This window comes from Anopheles stephensi, chromosome 3 (genome assembly GCF_013141755.1).
Source record: "Anopheles stephensi strain Indian chromosome 3, UCI_ANSTEP_V1.0, whole genome shotgun sequence".
In the NCBI taxonomy this organism is placed as follows: Eukaryota; Metazoa; Arthropoda; class Insecta; order Diptera; family Culicidae; genus Anopheles; species Anopheles stephensi.
In genome coordinates this window covers 67,677,793-67,694,230 of record NC_050203.1, presented here as the reverse complement: position 1 = coordinate 67,694,230, position 16,438 = coordinate 67,677,793, and the positions used below count along the sequence as shown (strand labels likewise).

The 16,438-nt window shown below is 41.7% G+C and overlaps 1 protein-coding gene across 1 annotated transcript; it reads left to right on the top strand.

The window, feature by feature from the left end:
* The first annotated feature begins 13,188 nt into the window (after positions 1–13,188).
* On the top strand, positions 13,189–14,688 carry LOC118512218 (vitelline membrane protein 15a-1-like). The gene has a single exon (XM_036056334.1). It carries the CDS (start codon positions 14,055–14,057, stop codon positions 14,559–14,561), a length of 507 nt encoding a protein of 168 aa, XP_035912227.1. The 5' UTR covers positions 13,189–14,054; the 3' UTR covers positions 14,562–14,688.
* The last annotated feature ends 1,750 nt before the right edge of the window (positions 14,689–16,438 follow it).

Below are 16,438 nucleotides of genomic sequence, written 5' to 3'. Positions count from 1 at the left end.
ATTTTTAGCCCAGCATGAGCCCATCAGGAGCATCAGTGTTATGGAGCTGTTGAAATGTGTTATGTATGGGTGTGTGTATATGTTGCACAGTTTCGTGGTCCATTTTCTTTTTTTCTCTCGCCTTCGTGTTTGGTGTTTCAGGCAGCAAGGAAAAAAGAACTTTTCTCCTTCATACCCGAGTACGTCAAGCGGATGGTTGCTGCATAATGAAAACTGGCCGCGCTTGGTTGCGGGTCGTTAGCTTCACGGTTTTACCAAGGGGTTTATGATACGAACGAAACGAGACTTTGGCGCTTGGTGATGTGAACTTTGGTTCAAAGAGCTGTCGCAAAACTGTTCAATGGGGTCCAGTTTTCGTCGATTGCCCATTCAATTAGCTGGATTGTGTGTAAAGATGAACGGGTCAGGAAAGTTTGTTCCTAAAGCTGTGAGAGCAATTTAACGTTTATTAGGACCATCAAAAACCGATCGAGAACTTATGATATAAAATATTTGAATAAATTATTCCACAAATTAATAAGTCCACAAATCAACCTATTTTAAATTTAAATGAAACAAACTAGGTTAAAAAGGGTTTGTCAAAGACAAAGAACGCTATTTTTAATTTTGATTTTTGAACGCCAGAGTTTTTGATTAACTTTTCATATCTGGAATAAGATGAACTCTATGGATTTTTTCCTGAATATTTACATTAGATCCTTTAAAAGTAAATCCAAGGTTGTCTTAAGCTTCAAATTAAATGGTCTCATATTACATTCCCTATCAACGCCATTACTATCAGTTGCTTCTCTTTCTTTAGCCAACATAAAATTGATGTCTCCTGTAGATATTTATCTAGAAATCCTTTATATGTTTGCCGAGTCCGTATGATTGGCGATGAAGCGCTTCTAAGCGATAGTCATTACGATAGGATAATTTTGTCTCTCGCTTAAGTGGTTAGTTTTGTATAACAATGTCCATTTTTACCTGTGTATTCATCACCGTTTAGAGGGACTATTTCATCGCCTTTCCTCAAAAGTCTCTGCTGCATTATTCAACGTCGCAGAGACAACGATTCGGCAACATAGTTGAGTGGCTGGGATTGTTTTTGCCCTTATAGGCAATTTTGTCTACATCCATAAGATAGAAAATTTTGGAATGATGCAATCGGCCATTGCTAGTGATCAGAATGTGCCCCCTCTATCTATTACTCGTACACTCAGGGATAAATATTGAATGGCTTCATTTAAAATTTTGAAAAAAATTGCCATATTATATTTTTAAAAGCTCTCTATTTCTATTAATATCATGAAGTCCATTCTCGACTTGTCATCAGTATCTAGTACAGCCTCAAGAAGAAATCGTTTTATGATTTCTTCAGGCTAGAAAATAAACTTCAGTTTGCTGTTGAAAATGCTTGTTGATTAGACCTTCCCCATGTTCTTCAAATAAGCTGACAGTTGTATAATGAATTTATAAGCTTATCCTTAGCACGAAATTACTCAACCACCGTTCCAAACCTTCCTTGATGCAGTTCTTCAGTGGTTTACAGCACTTGAAGCTTTAGCTGCAACCCCCGAGTGCATTACGAACGCCCATTCCAGCAATTCCGGGAAGAAAACAAAACATCTACTTTCAATTTAGTGCCTCGTTCATCAAAACCATTGTGTCCAATCGAAGAGACACATCTGTCGACGAGCGCTACAACAATCGACGAGCTGTTTTACAACGCCGGATAATAAATCCACAGCAGACAGTCGGCATGACGACAGCCATCCCGCCCACGGAAATAATTCATTTTAAAAAACAAATTTATTTAAGCGATTCCTTTTCGCTTTCCTATCCGCGTGTGCCGGTGACATCCGATTGCACGAATCGGAGAAACAAATAGACAAGATAGTTTGCAGTTCGAAAAGGAAGGAAAAACTACACTCCAATCCTCAATCAGGCCACAACTGATCCACAACACAGAAGACGAAAAGAAAGAAAAAAATGGCGGTATGTTTATTTTATGCTGAGAGCTTTCCTCGTTTTACTCTTTCTGTCTTGTTCACTCTCGTTCCATTCGTGGTGTGTTTATTTTCCCGAGACCAATTGGGTGGCTAGCATTTCGTGGCGGGGGAATTTTCTTCTACCATACCATTTCCGACCAGTCCATTTTGCTGGGGATTGTGTGTTGTTCCTGCAATCTCTCGCTCAGTAGCGCCCTGGCCACTTCTAGTGCATCTTTCACTGCAGCCGTCGGCGAGTTTGCTGCTTCTCAAGCATTGCAGCTTAAACAGTGAGCTTTGGAATTTTCACAGAGTGAAGCAGCAGCTGTGTTTTCTTAGCGAGATTTCATCGTTTTCAAGATGCCAAGCCAAGATGTGCCTCGCGACGATAAACACTGACGTGAAAACTGCTGCACTGGAGGTTGTGTTTAGTTTTTCGTTCCTTTTCAATAATTCCATTTCTTTTAAACGATTTCATTTACACAGAACAACACGAGGCCAAGTGTTTGCTTAGAGAAATTGTTATCTGACGATAGCAACCCTTTGTGTAGGACGACTTACCGAAGTACTTACCATCTGCTTGGTTCGGTGTAAGGACCTTATCACTTAGGCGGTGGAAGGACTTTTCCATTTCGATTTCATTGCTCACGTGCGCCAGCCAGATTCCTGCAACAAGAAGCAACAAGAAGTAACACATTAAAAATACACTCACATCGGACGAGCATGAATGCTCATTGGTGTTATTGTTAGCGAGGCCTTTGGTTATGGAGAATCCATTACCTGGGCACCCACTTCTTTGCAAAGTGCCGCAGAAATTTATATATATTTCATTAATTAGCATGCTAGGCTTGTTTGCATAAAGAAACGAAAGGGAAAACGACCCGCACATTGATTGCCTGCACACGGTGGTGGCGCACGTACTCGCTCGCTCGGAATAAACAGCGTTGGAAAACGCTTTTCCTGGTACGCTGCAGGGCTTTGGATGCTTAGAAAAATCGAGTCGAGTGAAAGCAGGCGAATAAAAAAATTTCCAATTATCATACCGAGTAGAAGGAAAACCCCAGTATCGCCCTCACTCGGTTTGTCAGGTGAAAAACCATTTCCTCGAAGATGGAAGGTGCACCTTCCAGCTATGGTCTGTTTTGCTGGTTGGGAATGGTGCCGCACTGCTTATTTTGCATCGTAAGATGGATGGCAGGATGAATGATTTAGTCATGTTTCATTTTTCATCCCACTCTGACTCATCCCCAGTCGTGGGAAGGAACCGCTTTTTTACAGTGGAAAGGATCGTTTAATTTTTTTCCTTCTCTTTTGCGTCAAACGAAATGCCCTCTGCTTTCCACACTGGTTTTTCTTCCCTCCCACTCACACACACACAAGTAATGATATGAAAATTATGATAAACTCTCCCACCTTTCTTCTTCACCGTGGGTTATAGCCTGGGCGAGATGTTATAAGCAGCCGATCATTAAATTCACATTTTCCCGCACCGTTTATTCGTGTTTTTCTTCGCCCACCGACACGGCTGCTGCTTCTTCGGGTGGATGCGGCTCTCAACCAATGGCGAAACTTAACCTCAATTATGCTACCGAGTTGTTGAAATATTAACGAAGACTACTAACGAGCCAACCAGGGAGCGGGGGGTGCTGCGTGCCGTGGTGGTGGTGGATGTGGTCATGCCCGGAGTGGTTTCGGTGGCAAACCCCACAAAGGTTATAATGTGTTTAATTTTAGCATGGGTACTTGTTTTAAGATTTTCAATTAAACGTTTGTGTTTCGGGGTGGGTTTGAGGGTTGCGAGCGAGATATTATATTATTTGTTTTTATGAGCTACAACGTTAACGCTCTTTATGCTCCTGTCAATGTGGTGTTGTTGGGGGGAAAATGTGTGTTGTTCGTTTTGTAAGTCAACGACAGAATTAAATGATCTTAGAGGGTAGTACGTTGAGCTACTCTATCTCGTGGATACTTTTTTAAATTTTTAAGTTTAAATGGATTAAAGGTTTCAAACTTTAGAGAAAATATAATTAAGGTGTAGTCAAGAGGACATTTCCTTTCTAGTCCTTTTTTTAGCCAAAATAAAGCATTAATGCTCAGCATTCATAATTTTCTAAGGAAATTGTTTATTAAGATTCCTCATTCAAAACCATTTTGCTATCAATTTTAAATTTTAACTTTTATGGCAATAAACAGTCGAACACCTGTTTAAATTCTAAATGGCGAGTTACATACGTATGATCGGTTAAATTTAGGATTACGATAGAAGTGTTCCGAGAGCCAATGCGATAACGGTGACGCTTTTTACACGGATGGCCCAGGGTTCAAATCCTATCCAGATAAGCTCATGGGCTAAAATCAAATAAAAATTGGCAGACTTTGGAGACTTTTCGAGGGTGTCAGACAAGGAAGAAAAAGAATTACGAATTTGATATCCAGGAGTACGGATGCATTAGAGCAAAAGAAGGTGAATATCCTTGACAAGATGGACATTGTTATTTCAAGCTCACAATCCATACCTTAGCCAATGTCACCTTTACCAACAATGAGTTAATCAAGGACTAAGCACAAATTTTCTTTGGTCGTTTGAATGACTTAGATCGAAGAGACTTCAATCTGAGTTCAGCAGCTTCCAAGAGAGTTTTATAGGCAAATTTTAAGCAGGAGATCTTAACCAATCATTATGTACCCTGTACAGAACAACATTTGAAAATCAAGGATTAAAAAAAACAAAAAAGTGCTGCAGGATGAATGATTTGATAAAAAAAATCATTGAGTTGTCCGAATGAACATGATGATATGATTTTTAGCTAATATTTTTATCCCTATCCTATTTTATAGAGGGACATAGCAGCTGTAAAGTTAATCTTATCATGTCGATAACCGTTCAAGAGTAAAACCTTCTAACAAAGCATCTCATTAAGCTCTTCAACATCTCTTTCTTTTAGGTGAAGTTCATCACCACTCCAAAACCATTCAACCGTATGTTCCGCATCAACGGAAGATAAAACCTTTCTCAAGCTCTGTTATGATACAGCTGCACGCAACACCGGTTTCGAAACACTTCACCATAAGAAGCTTTCCCATATGGTTATCAAAAACCAATTGCCATTTGGCACGGCCGCGCCCTCATCCTCGTCAGCCCATGTTTTTGGCTTTGTGCGTTTGCTAAGCAACCACAGTCTGCAATCAGTTCGCATCACACACTGCAGCAAAACAGCATAAAGCCTTGTTTGATCAGCTTATACCCCCACACACGCATACCGACACCGCACAGCAATCTGTCGCGATGATGAATTATTCACCCCCAGGTGACATGATCAACCTTCTCCGGTACTTCTCCGAAGCAGATGTTGCATTAGCGCCATGCTTGTAGCAATGCTAGGTTCTTCTGTTCTTGGCTCAAAAATCACGTCCCAAGTGCAGCTTAGTTCGTAGAGCGAGAGAGTTCTGTTTCGCCTCAGCTCAGATTCATCACCTCAGGAACCGGATGCATGGAAAAGGAAAGTGGGTTCCCATTATTTTCTCTCTCTCTCTCTCTCGCTAAAGAAACGCAACTTAAACATCCTCAGGCTGTTCGGTTGATGATCCTTGTAAATCATGTTTATTCAGCAGCGAGTTCTGATGCCAACGATGGGTTGGCCAACGGTTTTTGGCTGTTTATGATGGCGGTTTATGATGATGCTGCTGCCAGCAGCAGATTACCACCGACCCTGGATTTTTGGTACACTCTCTGACAACCCCTCGAGTTACGAGTTTCCCGGAGAAAAAAGGGCCCAGGAAAATCACAGAATCGAATCCCCAAACAAGACAGGAGGAGTGAGTGAGTGGAGTTCTTACCATCGATACCGTGTGCTTTAAGAAGAAAAGAATAGAAAAGAAAGGAAACCAAATTATCTTCCGATCCGGTAGCTTTCCTCCCTATGCTTTCGTCCCCAATACATCACCGTGTGGAAGTTCTTAGCGGGAGGAAAAAAGAGCCGGGAACTCCACATCCCAAATGAGCCGATATTTATGCATGAGCACATCACACAAACAGACCCGAGCAGTCACACACACTAACACGCAGGGATCCATATTTTTATGAATTGTATTTACATATTTCACAGCTTTTCCCGAGAAGAAAAAGGGCAGCAGTAGAATACAGAGATGCTAGATTTTTCTTTCTTTGCAGGGAAGGGAAAAACCAGCCCCAAATTGGATACATCTCACCGAAAACTGGGACGGATTGGGTTTTGAGCGAAGGGGTGGGGGGGGGGAGGCATAAAGTTTATGAGTTTGCACAAACGAAGCCACCCTACGGAGTGTGGTTTATGTGTGCCAGTGTGGTTCTTCCGTGTCCCACCAATCTTTTCCCTGCCCCGTTTGTGTGAAGTTCAACCCAATTTTCGAATTCTTTTGTCCCTTCCGTTCGACCTAAGAGGGGAACGGGAAGAGGGAACGACCCAAAGACCTTTTTTTGATATTACCGGGGAACTGAAACGATTGGGCAGGCTGGATGTCTTCAGCATTGTGTGCGATCGTTTTTTATCACCTCATAAGATGGAATGCTGCATGAAGAAGCATTTGAAGCATTCTGGTGCAGTGTCTTCATGCCTTGAGCTGGACGGAAATGAGTGTGGCGCTGTTCGTCTTTAGACTAATCAATGGTGGAAAGTAGTTTGCATATCTTGCTGTCCTGCTTTAACCTTTTTTTAAATGGGGGAAAAATTCTTTCGCTTTCATTTTCCCGCTGAACCGTGCCACCGCTCATAAAAGCCTCATAAAAAAGTGGCAAATTTTCATCCATAAAAATCGCATGTCTGCATAGTAAAGACACAAACAAAAAAGAAAATAGCGAGGAGACAAAACCGTGGGCAAAAAAAAGGACAATTTTACTGCTTTTCCACAGCGCTATTAAATCGCTCTTTACCGATCGCTTACAACGCTCGTTTTGCTGTCAGATTCAATTTTCAACAGGCCCTCCATGTAGCGAGCGCGAGACCAGACAGGGATTGGGAACAGAATATGGGGTGCCCGATAGTTCACAGCCAGGAGCCAGGATTGATTCTCCCTGGTTCCCCGTTTTTTTTTGCTCCACCCCGCTTAAAGCCATAGCCCAGCCAGGAGATAGAGAGTGAAAGTGATGAAAAAGGCATAAACCAAATCAAGCGCGATACACAAAACGGGCAAGCGATGAAGGACACCGACTGACGTGGGGACAACGAGCGTGAAGACGACCGCTTTTGCCCCGATTCCTGAGGCACGCGAGGGTTGAATGTGTCATAAAACTAACACCAATAAAAATTCAATCAAATTTCGATGGGTTTTCGATCGTCTCGAATGATTTCATCTCGAGTTCGGCTCGAGTTGATCGATGCCGTGTTTTCGGTGGCTCGGGTGGTATGGCGATGGCGTCGAGGAGATTGAGAGAGTGTTTCCAAGCCGTTTGGCCCGAGTATTTTTTTTACGTCAGCCTTCAGAGAATGGTTTGAACGTTTTGCGTATGCTATTTTGTAGCGAGCGTTGACTCGTGATTGTGAGAAGCATTTGGAAATGGTCTTGTGTGTGTGTTTAGGGTTTCTTTTATGGCTGGTTCGCAAAAAATGAGCAAAAATGCAAGAAATCGTGACAAATGAGGGTGAACATTTTTAGAATAATACATAAAATCCTCAAATGAACGCATTTGTTTGGTGAATGAGTCTTAGGAAAAATTTTAGTAGACATTTTTCCTAAAATTTTCATAACAAATTGGCTACGCTTGTTCCATTTTCGACTTTCGTTCGTAAATTTTTTTTTTAACAAAAAATGGTTAATTGGTCCCTTATTGGAAGCTTTGTTTTAAGCAATAGTTCAACAGCTTTAAATGATTGTAGCGAAATTGTGGAGAATTTGCTCAGGACTTGGGCCTGCTTTTAATTTAATCATTCAATCATTTAAACTTTGGAATAAGGTGAAAGTGCCTTTCAAGTGGTCAAGGCTCAAGACTAAGAGCGCAGCAACACTTCTTCTTTTTTTCTGGCTTCAACAATTTAATGGAGTGTCTTAATGATTTCAAGTTAAATTAACGATAACATGGACAGCTGAGAGAATAGGGATTACTAACTCTAATAGCTACGCGAATTATGGGTAAATACGACGCTTTTGATAAATTGCGTATGATCCTTTTCTGAACTAAACCATTGCAATTATTTTATCCATTACTGAATTTAGTATGACTTCCTTCTATGGCATTGATGGATTAAAGTAGAGAAAAACCCATAGCTTTATTTGGATTTATTTGACATCAAAATTCAAATTCATCGGTAATCATTATACTAAAGAATATAACCCTGCATGGACGCATGGAACAATCTGGTATCTTGGTAAGTGATTAATGATTTATAACCCATAAATGAAGCTTGGTTTAATAGGACTGTCAAAAATTTTATCATAACAAACATTTATTGGTTACATTTCAAATTATTTGTACAATCATGTCAAACTATTGATCTTTTTCAACAAAATGTGTCCAACTCTTCAAGCATCCATCCCATCAGCAAATCTCATGAAGCGCGCCGTACACATCAACTTTCAATTAATTAGAGGCCAATTTCGTCTGATATTTATCTCTCATCCTTTTGCTCATTTCCACAAGCTCGTGGCTCGTTTGCAGCAGACTACAATCGATGAAATGCGAAACTTTCCAACATCCACATTTCCAGCCGAATGAATTATCGGGTTCCATCAATTTCCGCCCGATTCCACAGTCCGATAACCGCCACCAAACATCGGAACCGATCCGGACCAAACTTCTTAATCTTGCGTGCTTAAGCAATGTGCTGACGGGGCGCATCGAACACCGGCTGCTGCTGTTTTGGGGAAATAATTTCAACCGTACCGGTCGGGAGGAAATGGTTTATAAAATCGCTTCATCGGGAACTTATTCCCAGCTCCCGGCACGCATGAGCGAAGTTAAAACGAGCCCGGGAAGTGCGAGGAAAACAACAACTACAGGACGAAAAAAAGTCGCCGCTCAGCAAGATACAGAAAACACATCAGGATAAATTAGGCTCATCTCGATCTTTGACCGTTTTTCCACTTGCGGGCCTGAAGTGGGCACGACGGCAAAATTGCGCCATTGCCGCAAAGGTTTTCGGGGGAGCCGAAATCGAACCCGGGCGCCGAACTTTTGCTAAGCCTTCGCAAAACATGTTGGCAGAAATTAATTTCAACCCACTTCACATTTTACTGCCGCCAATATGTTGCGGATTATGGGCCCGGCTCGCCTCTGCCAGGGGCAGCCTCTGTCCACCGATCGTGGGACAGGATCCTTCCAATCATCAAACCACTTTTCCCCGGGTCATGGGAAATTCGAAGGAAATTTGATGCGTATCGAAGCGACGTTCGGTGATGATGCTTCAGGGTGAGTTGGAGTAGGCATCAGAAAACTTTCCCGGCCACATTTCCAACCCAAAAGAGCAGAAACGGAACGGAGTTTGACGAGTTGCCGAGCTGATGGGAGCCAAAACTTATAACCGGGAAGAAACTGGGTGGCGTCGTTGCGGCTTCCAGCATCAGCTCAAGTGGGTGTACTGACAAATGAGATCCATTCCGAAGTCGGACAGGCAAACGAGGGGGGGACTCAACTTCAACGTTGCCTCCATGGTGGGCGGGCAAAACACGACGGAAACTACCCTCATTAGCCGGAGCCGGGAAAAACGGAAATTGTGAAGCTACGATTGTTAAGCGATACTATCAAACTAATGGCAACCACCGTTAACCTCTCACGCTCTGGCCCTCGTTCTCTGCCCCGGTGCGTCCTAAGACCCCCTGCGCCCGGACTCCCCGAAGTCCGTTTGAGGGGATGAGTTTTTGCCAAGAGTCAAGGAACGGTGATAGATTTCTTTCGCGCCTTCCGGGTTCGATAAGGAATGAAGTTTTTCGGGAAGCAAACAAAAAACAAGAAATAGGGAGCAAGAAATCACAAGTGGCAATCAAAAGCCGGGACCGATAAGAGATGTTGGGTTTGAGTGGGAGGGAGAGAAAGAAGGAGAGAACGAGAAAGGATAGTTAAGTGGGCTTGTTTTGACATAATGCAGCCTCAGCAGGTTATAGGAAACAATAAAACATGGCAACACGATGACAATACGTTTGGAGGATGGCCTTAATTGCAGGGTTTGCTGGGTTATGTTATTTTTTACGATCGTTTTTAGGGTGTTTTGTTGAGTGAATCTTGTGTTTCATCTTATGCGCAAATTTCCTAAGGTTAATTTTTATTCAATTCTGTTTATTTCTTATTATTTAAAAAAAATGCTATCTTTTAATAGTTTTAAACATGAAAGTTTTGTCTTCTTTTTCTTACTGCTTCCGTTCTGATTCTCATTCTTGATAATCTTATTGCTTTGAATTTTTGACTATGCTTGTATCTTCTATTACTCATGTAGATTTTTTTAGATTCTCATCTTCAGTGTGCTACTATTTGATTCCTTTTGATTATCTTTGTCGCATCTTTTCTTTTATTCGCTTGTGTTTAAACCAATTTAGTTTTTATCAGTTCTATTGTTTTTAATTTTATAGCGCAATCTAATTTACTTTTTCCATATTCTAGTTTTCTCCGTTCCATCTCTTTGGCCACTATGTTTTATTCCTTCGGCATTTGTTACTCTTTTCATTTGCTGCTCTTCGTTCTTTGTTATATATTTTGCAACTTTTGCTCATATCATTATTTTAATTTTATTTCTTTTTCTCTTTTCTTTCTTTTTTTTCTAACCGGTATTCAAATAAATTGTATCATCTCATGATTCTGCTCAATATGTTTCCTTCCTTAGGTTTTAAGTTTGTTTTCTCATGAAACGATTTGACTTTGTAATCCTCATGAAACTTTTTAATTTATTTGCTTATGTTTTCGCTTTGATTCCTATAGCGCATTGTCCTTTTTTGCGATTCTTTTACGTCTTAAGATCTTTACTTCAGTGTTTGTCAGTTCAACGGTTTACTCATTTTTTCCTATTTTTTATGGAATTGAACTATTCTAATTTTCATAGTTTTAACAGTTTGCTTAAGTAGTACCCTGTATAAAGATTTCTATGATAAATTAATTTTTATTACTTCTTGGATGATCTTGCATGCTGTGTGACTGTTTCTGTAATATTCAATTCCCATTCAAAAATCCTTTCAGAATTTAAAATTTCTCTTTTATTTATAAGTTATTATTTCTCTTTTTCTTATAAATAATAATCCATTGTAGATAGCAAAAATTCTCATGAACAAAAAAGAAATCATTTGTTGCTGAAGAGCTAACCCAACAAATGAATTTAGAAACCCTGCGGGCATTAAATCTTTCCCTGTTTACAAACAATACCAAGGGAACAGGAACCATTCGCTACATTTCTCCACGCACACATACACATACGACCAATCATTAAATGGGTCATCCTTCTTATTTGCACTATCTTCACACCCATCCCGGCAACCATAATTCAGTGCTAAATATAATAAGCGCAAAGTTTTCCAGCCACCCCCTGCCGAAGCCGGATTTCCGGATGTCAAACGAGGTCACCCCTTCGGTCGTTTCCCAAGAAAGCGAACGAAACACAAAACAAATCGATGAGCTCTTGCGTTTGATTTGATGCCCTATCGGCCAAAAGCGGGTCGACGAAACTTACTGCTTTACGATTTGTATTTTTACAAGCATTTCTGTTCTGAGTGTTTTTTTCTCTTGCTTTCTTTCGCTGTCTGATTATCTCCAGATCGCTTTTCTTCGAATTCTTTACGAGGGGGAAAAGTTTTCTGACTGGGTTTTCCCTCTTCTTTTTGTCATAATTTTTAGTTCCTCGTTCGGTGTTTTTCCTCGTTCTCCGATACGATTGTTTCTGGGGTTGTTTGATAATACGTTTTTGTGTTGTTTTTCTTGTCGTTCGCTAGCTTTCGGTGGCATTTCGATGGGGTTCGATTTTCCCAACTGCGCTTGTTTGTTTTCTTATCGTAGAAGGAGTTTTTGCGTTCGTTAGGGTTTTTTTTCCTGTGCTTTCGCTTTGCCATTTGTCTCCAACACGCCACTGATAAGACGTTCGGTGAGATGAAGTTCCATTTACTGGCTCACTTTGCGGCATCCTGCTTTCCGTTGGTTTCAGTTTTCTATACTCGCTCCCAACCGGTATATCGCGTTTTTCATCACCTTGCTGAGTGTGAGTTTTTTTCTCGTTTACTAATCTTTTCTATACTACAAAGCCTCGGCATTGTCATGGCGTCTCGATATCGTGTTTCAAGCACCGTGATATCATCTCAAAAGTGAGTGGGCCAACAACAAAAAAACACACGCCACACAGCCTTTCAATCTCATTTTGGTATCAAAAAACATTCTTGAAAGAACCTCCCCTTGGTCGTGCCGCTAGGCGCTGTGGTGTGGAAATTTTCCCGAAGCACACATTTATTCAATTGGTATGGCATTAATTTAAAGATAGCGCTTCACGAGGATCACGGAATCCCGCTCCGATTCAACCGGTTTCACCGCACGTCTGGGTGGTTTTTGATGTTGGCGCCAGCACTCGCTTTTGCCGGGTACCCCTTTGTTCTTGTCGTGTTTTTCGATTTTCCACCGGCTGATGGAAAGTTTGTTTGCACTCGCGAAAAGTTGTTTGGGGAGTGTGAGTGTGGTAAAAAGTCAAAGCATCACGTGATTTTGCCAAACGCAAAGCCACCGACGCCTCCATTGCGTTACGAGAGTAAATCCAACGCGAACGTTCTAGGATTACCCGGGCGATCGATTGATCTCGGCTGTCAACTGTTTACCGTCGAGGGAAATTGGAATGCGATGGAAACAATTGAAGTGAAATTTGGTTTCTGCATGAGCGAATCGTATTAGTGTGGGTTGTGTGGAGCATGGTTTGAACGGTTGCGGGAATAGCTCATGCTCGTGGATTGATTGTGAATAGTTACAAAGACCGGGCTATAGGATTGCTTCCATAATACAAAACGGAAGATTGAGCTAAATTTATGTTTGTTTCTGCTTGACTTTTTTTAAGCTAACTGTAAGCATAAAATAGCAAATATTGAGCTATTTAATTTTCAAAATTTAAACCCTGTTCAAACAAATCATCGGCCGTTCTTGGGCTCTTTTGCTTTGTTAAATAAAACTAAAATGTTACAACACCTAATTTATTGAAAAATGTTTGAAAACCCATAGAAACCAAGCTGTAAAAGCAAACCGTAAGGTGTCGTAGGATTTTCTATTTCAAAGTAGGCAAAGACTCTAGAAGGTTAAGTAATTACAAGATTGTATCATTCATTTATCCCTTGCATTTATTTATTTAAATTTATCTGTTAAATAGTTGACCTAAAGTTAAATTCTCTGAAATATTTCAATAACGAAATGGTATCCAAAACAGCCAAAAAACCACAAACTCAACTACCTTCTACTTTCCGTAAAAGTCCGGGGCTTATCGCTACAATTCGTGTAGGCTGTTGACTTAATTGACTTAAATGAGCAAATAAACAGCAAAAAAAAATTCGCCAAGCTTCAAAACGATTCATAATTTTCTGTCCGCTGCACATTCCGTGCAAAGTACTGATTCAAATTTACCGAACCCCACTTTTGAGCGTCCCGAAACGATGACCATCGATACCGGGTCATAAATATCGAATGGTGAATCAATTTACACTCCGCGTTGCCAAAAACCAAAGACTCTGGCGCGCCCATCCCCCGCAAAAGTGCAAGTGTTTGCAGACGAAGCGAAACGAATGCGTATGGCACAATCATAATCACCTCCTTCCCCCCGGTCATAAAGTGGTCAATGTACGGCGGGCCGTTTTTTCGTGACAACTACCCATAAATGCTTGATTGATGATAGGAGTTTGCGAGTTGCCTTCAAAAAAACACATGCGTGGCATGCGTATTGGAAATCGAAATGTTTTGAATTTGGCGGTGCCCGTCCTGATGGCTGTTGTTGTTGTCGTCTTCAGCGCGAGTTGCTAAATCGGTGTTAAGTCGAAGCATTTTCCCTCCACCACAAGCGTAAGCCCCAAGGGGTTGGTTTTTGTATGAAAAACGCAGACAAAAAATATCCAAAAACTCGCCAAAAAAAGGAATCGATTCGTTGAAAATCACAATCAATTAAACGTCGCTCGATGGAAGCCCGATTAAACGTCATGCGTAGGCGTTTTGCTGGTGGCGAAAATCGGCCTATAAATAGTGACGCCACGTTTCGAACACCACATCAAGTAGTATTCCGCATCCGGTTAGGCCGCCCGGTAGTAGTCAGCTTGAGAAAACAACTCAATAACCCACCCTCCGTGTCCGTGATCATGCAGTCCATCGCAGTCGTCCTGCTGTCCGTGTGTGTGCTCGGCTGTATGGCCCAGTACGGTGGTTATGCACCGCACCCGAAACCAGCACCGAAACCTGCCCCGGTCTACCATCACGCCCCGGCCCACCCGATGCATCACGGTGGCGGTTATCATGGCGGCAAGGGAGGCCATGTGCCGTGTGGCGCGAACCTGCTCGTGTCCTGCTCGCCTCACGTAGCGCACGTGCCCTGTGTGCCAGCCCACGGCCATGGTGAACATCAGTACGGTGGCCACCAGCACGGAGGATACCGAGCGTTCGATCAGGCCGAAACGGAAGCTGACGAATGAGTTGCTGCGAGCTGAAGGAAGCGACCCAGTCTGCGGAATGCTGCGATGCAGCTGATGTTTTGATGTGTGCGTGAGTGTGTGATAATAAAATGCTGAACGTTAGAGAGCGCATCCGTCCCTTTGCAAACTGTTTGTTGGGTTGTGTTCTCGTGGCTCGAGTCGTCCGAAAAACTGCATCGTTTTGCTGAGGTTTTCACCGAGAGTTTGAAGCTGGTACTGCAACAGCTGGCAGATGATTCAAGCAGCTTGGTTCTTTCAGAACTTTGGGGAAAAAAGCATTGATTGTCTGGACTAAATGGGATTCTGCCCAAAAATGACTGTGTCAGCAGTTTTTTCTTTCTCTCGCTCTCTCTCTCTCTCTCTCTCTCTCTCTCTCTCTTTGCTTGATGAATCCGGATCCGGAACAGAACCGTCTCATTGGTGTGGTGTGGAACACAATCCAACGGCCACCGATCAATATGCGGCCAATAATTAATTCCTCATCCGGTGTCAGTCGGCTCTCCAGCTCCAACGGGCATATGGAACCTTTCAACACGTTGCCCACCGTGCACAAGCTCACGGTGTTCCTGCTCCTCCGGCTCGCTTCTCCATTCATTTCTAGGGCATGAATAATGCAACAGCACACGCACACACACATTCATTCCTATCCAGCAAAAACAAAAACAAAAAAAGCAGGTCTCTGGCCGCTGCCGGTAATGGGATATTGTCACTGATTTCATAATTAGTTCAGTGTTCCATGCAACACCACCCCTTCCCAGAGCCTTCCGTATGCCGCCACCCGTCAGACAGACACTGGACAGGTTCCCGAATAATGCCATTATGAAGTTTTTCCCGTTAATGAGAAACGAGACACGGAAATAAGACTCATAATAACTTGCGAACCTCCGAGACACACGCACACGCACAGAGGCACACTCAGAGTCCACACTTAATAATGCAATCGTTCGGCTGCATGAATGTGAGGATTGCATTTTTATGCTACGTTTTTCCCCCATTTTTTGGGATGAATAAAAGTTAACAAACACACCAATCAGGTATGAATGATGATGATGCTGATGAAAGCTTTTATTTGAGCAGCGTATTTTGTCAGCTGATTAATTTGCAAACCACGGTGCGGGCGATGGTCAAGGATCATGTTGTGGTTTATCTTCACAGTATTGAGTTTTTTTCCTTGTGTTGGAGTCAGTGGAATTTATTTCGGTGATATCCCGACACGGGAACCTTTAATTGAGATCCGAAAAGTTTCATTTCTTTTCTTTTCTGTGGCGTTGGACCAACTCATCAAATCAATTTGTCTTTCAATATCTGTGGGACTTACTTCTTGCTTTAAACTAATGGAGTATTTTTAATACTTACTTGTGTCGAACGGGGATGACTATTTGCTAGGTTATGCTTCGAATGCTGTGGAAATCTGAAATTAAAAGAAAATAACATCGAATTCATTTATAAATGCACCTCTTGGTTTTTTAATTTAATTTTGTACAATTTAACCGTTCGTGTCTCTATAACCGAGGTAGGATTAAATTTGCATTCCCTCGAAGTGTATTCTATTCAACAAAGTTTATCAGCGGTAATCAATTGAAGAGTTGGACGAATTTAATTGATTGTATCACTGTTCTGAATTTTAAAGAGAACAGCATTTTCATATAAATAAAGCCATCGTTTAATATAATCTCTCAAAAAATATTCAAGCCAAAGCGACGAAACTGATACCGCAGTTATTTTTTAATTTTAATAAAATTACAGATAAGGAATTAGTTGATACCATATCATTTCCATCTGTCTCAAAAATGATTTGAATAGCTCGTGATCGCTCGTCAGATACCTGTTTTGCAAACCTTGATGTCACTTTCAAATAGTTCTCGATTGATTCTCCT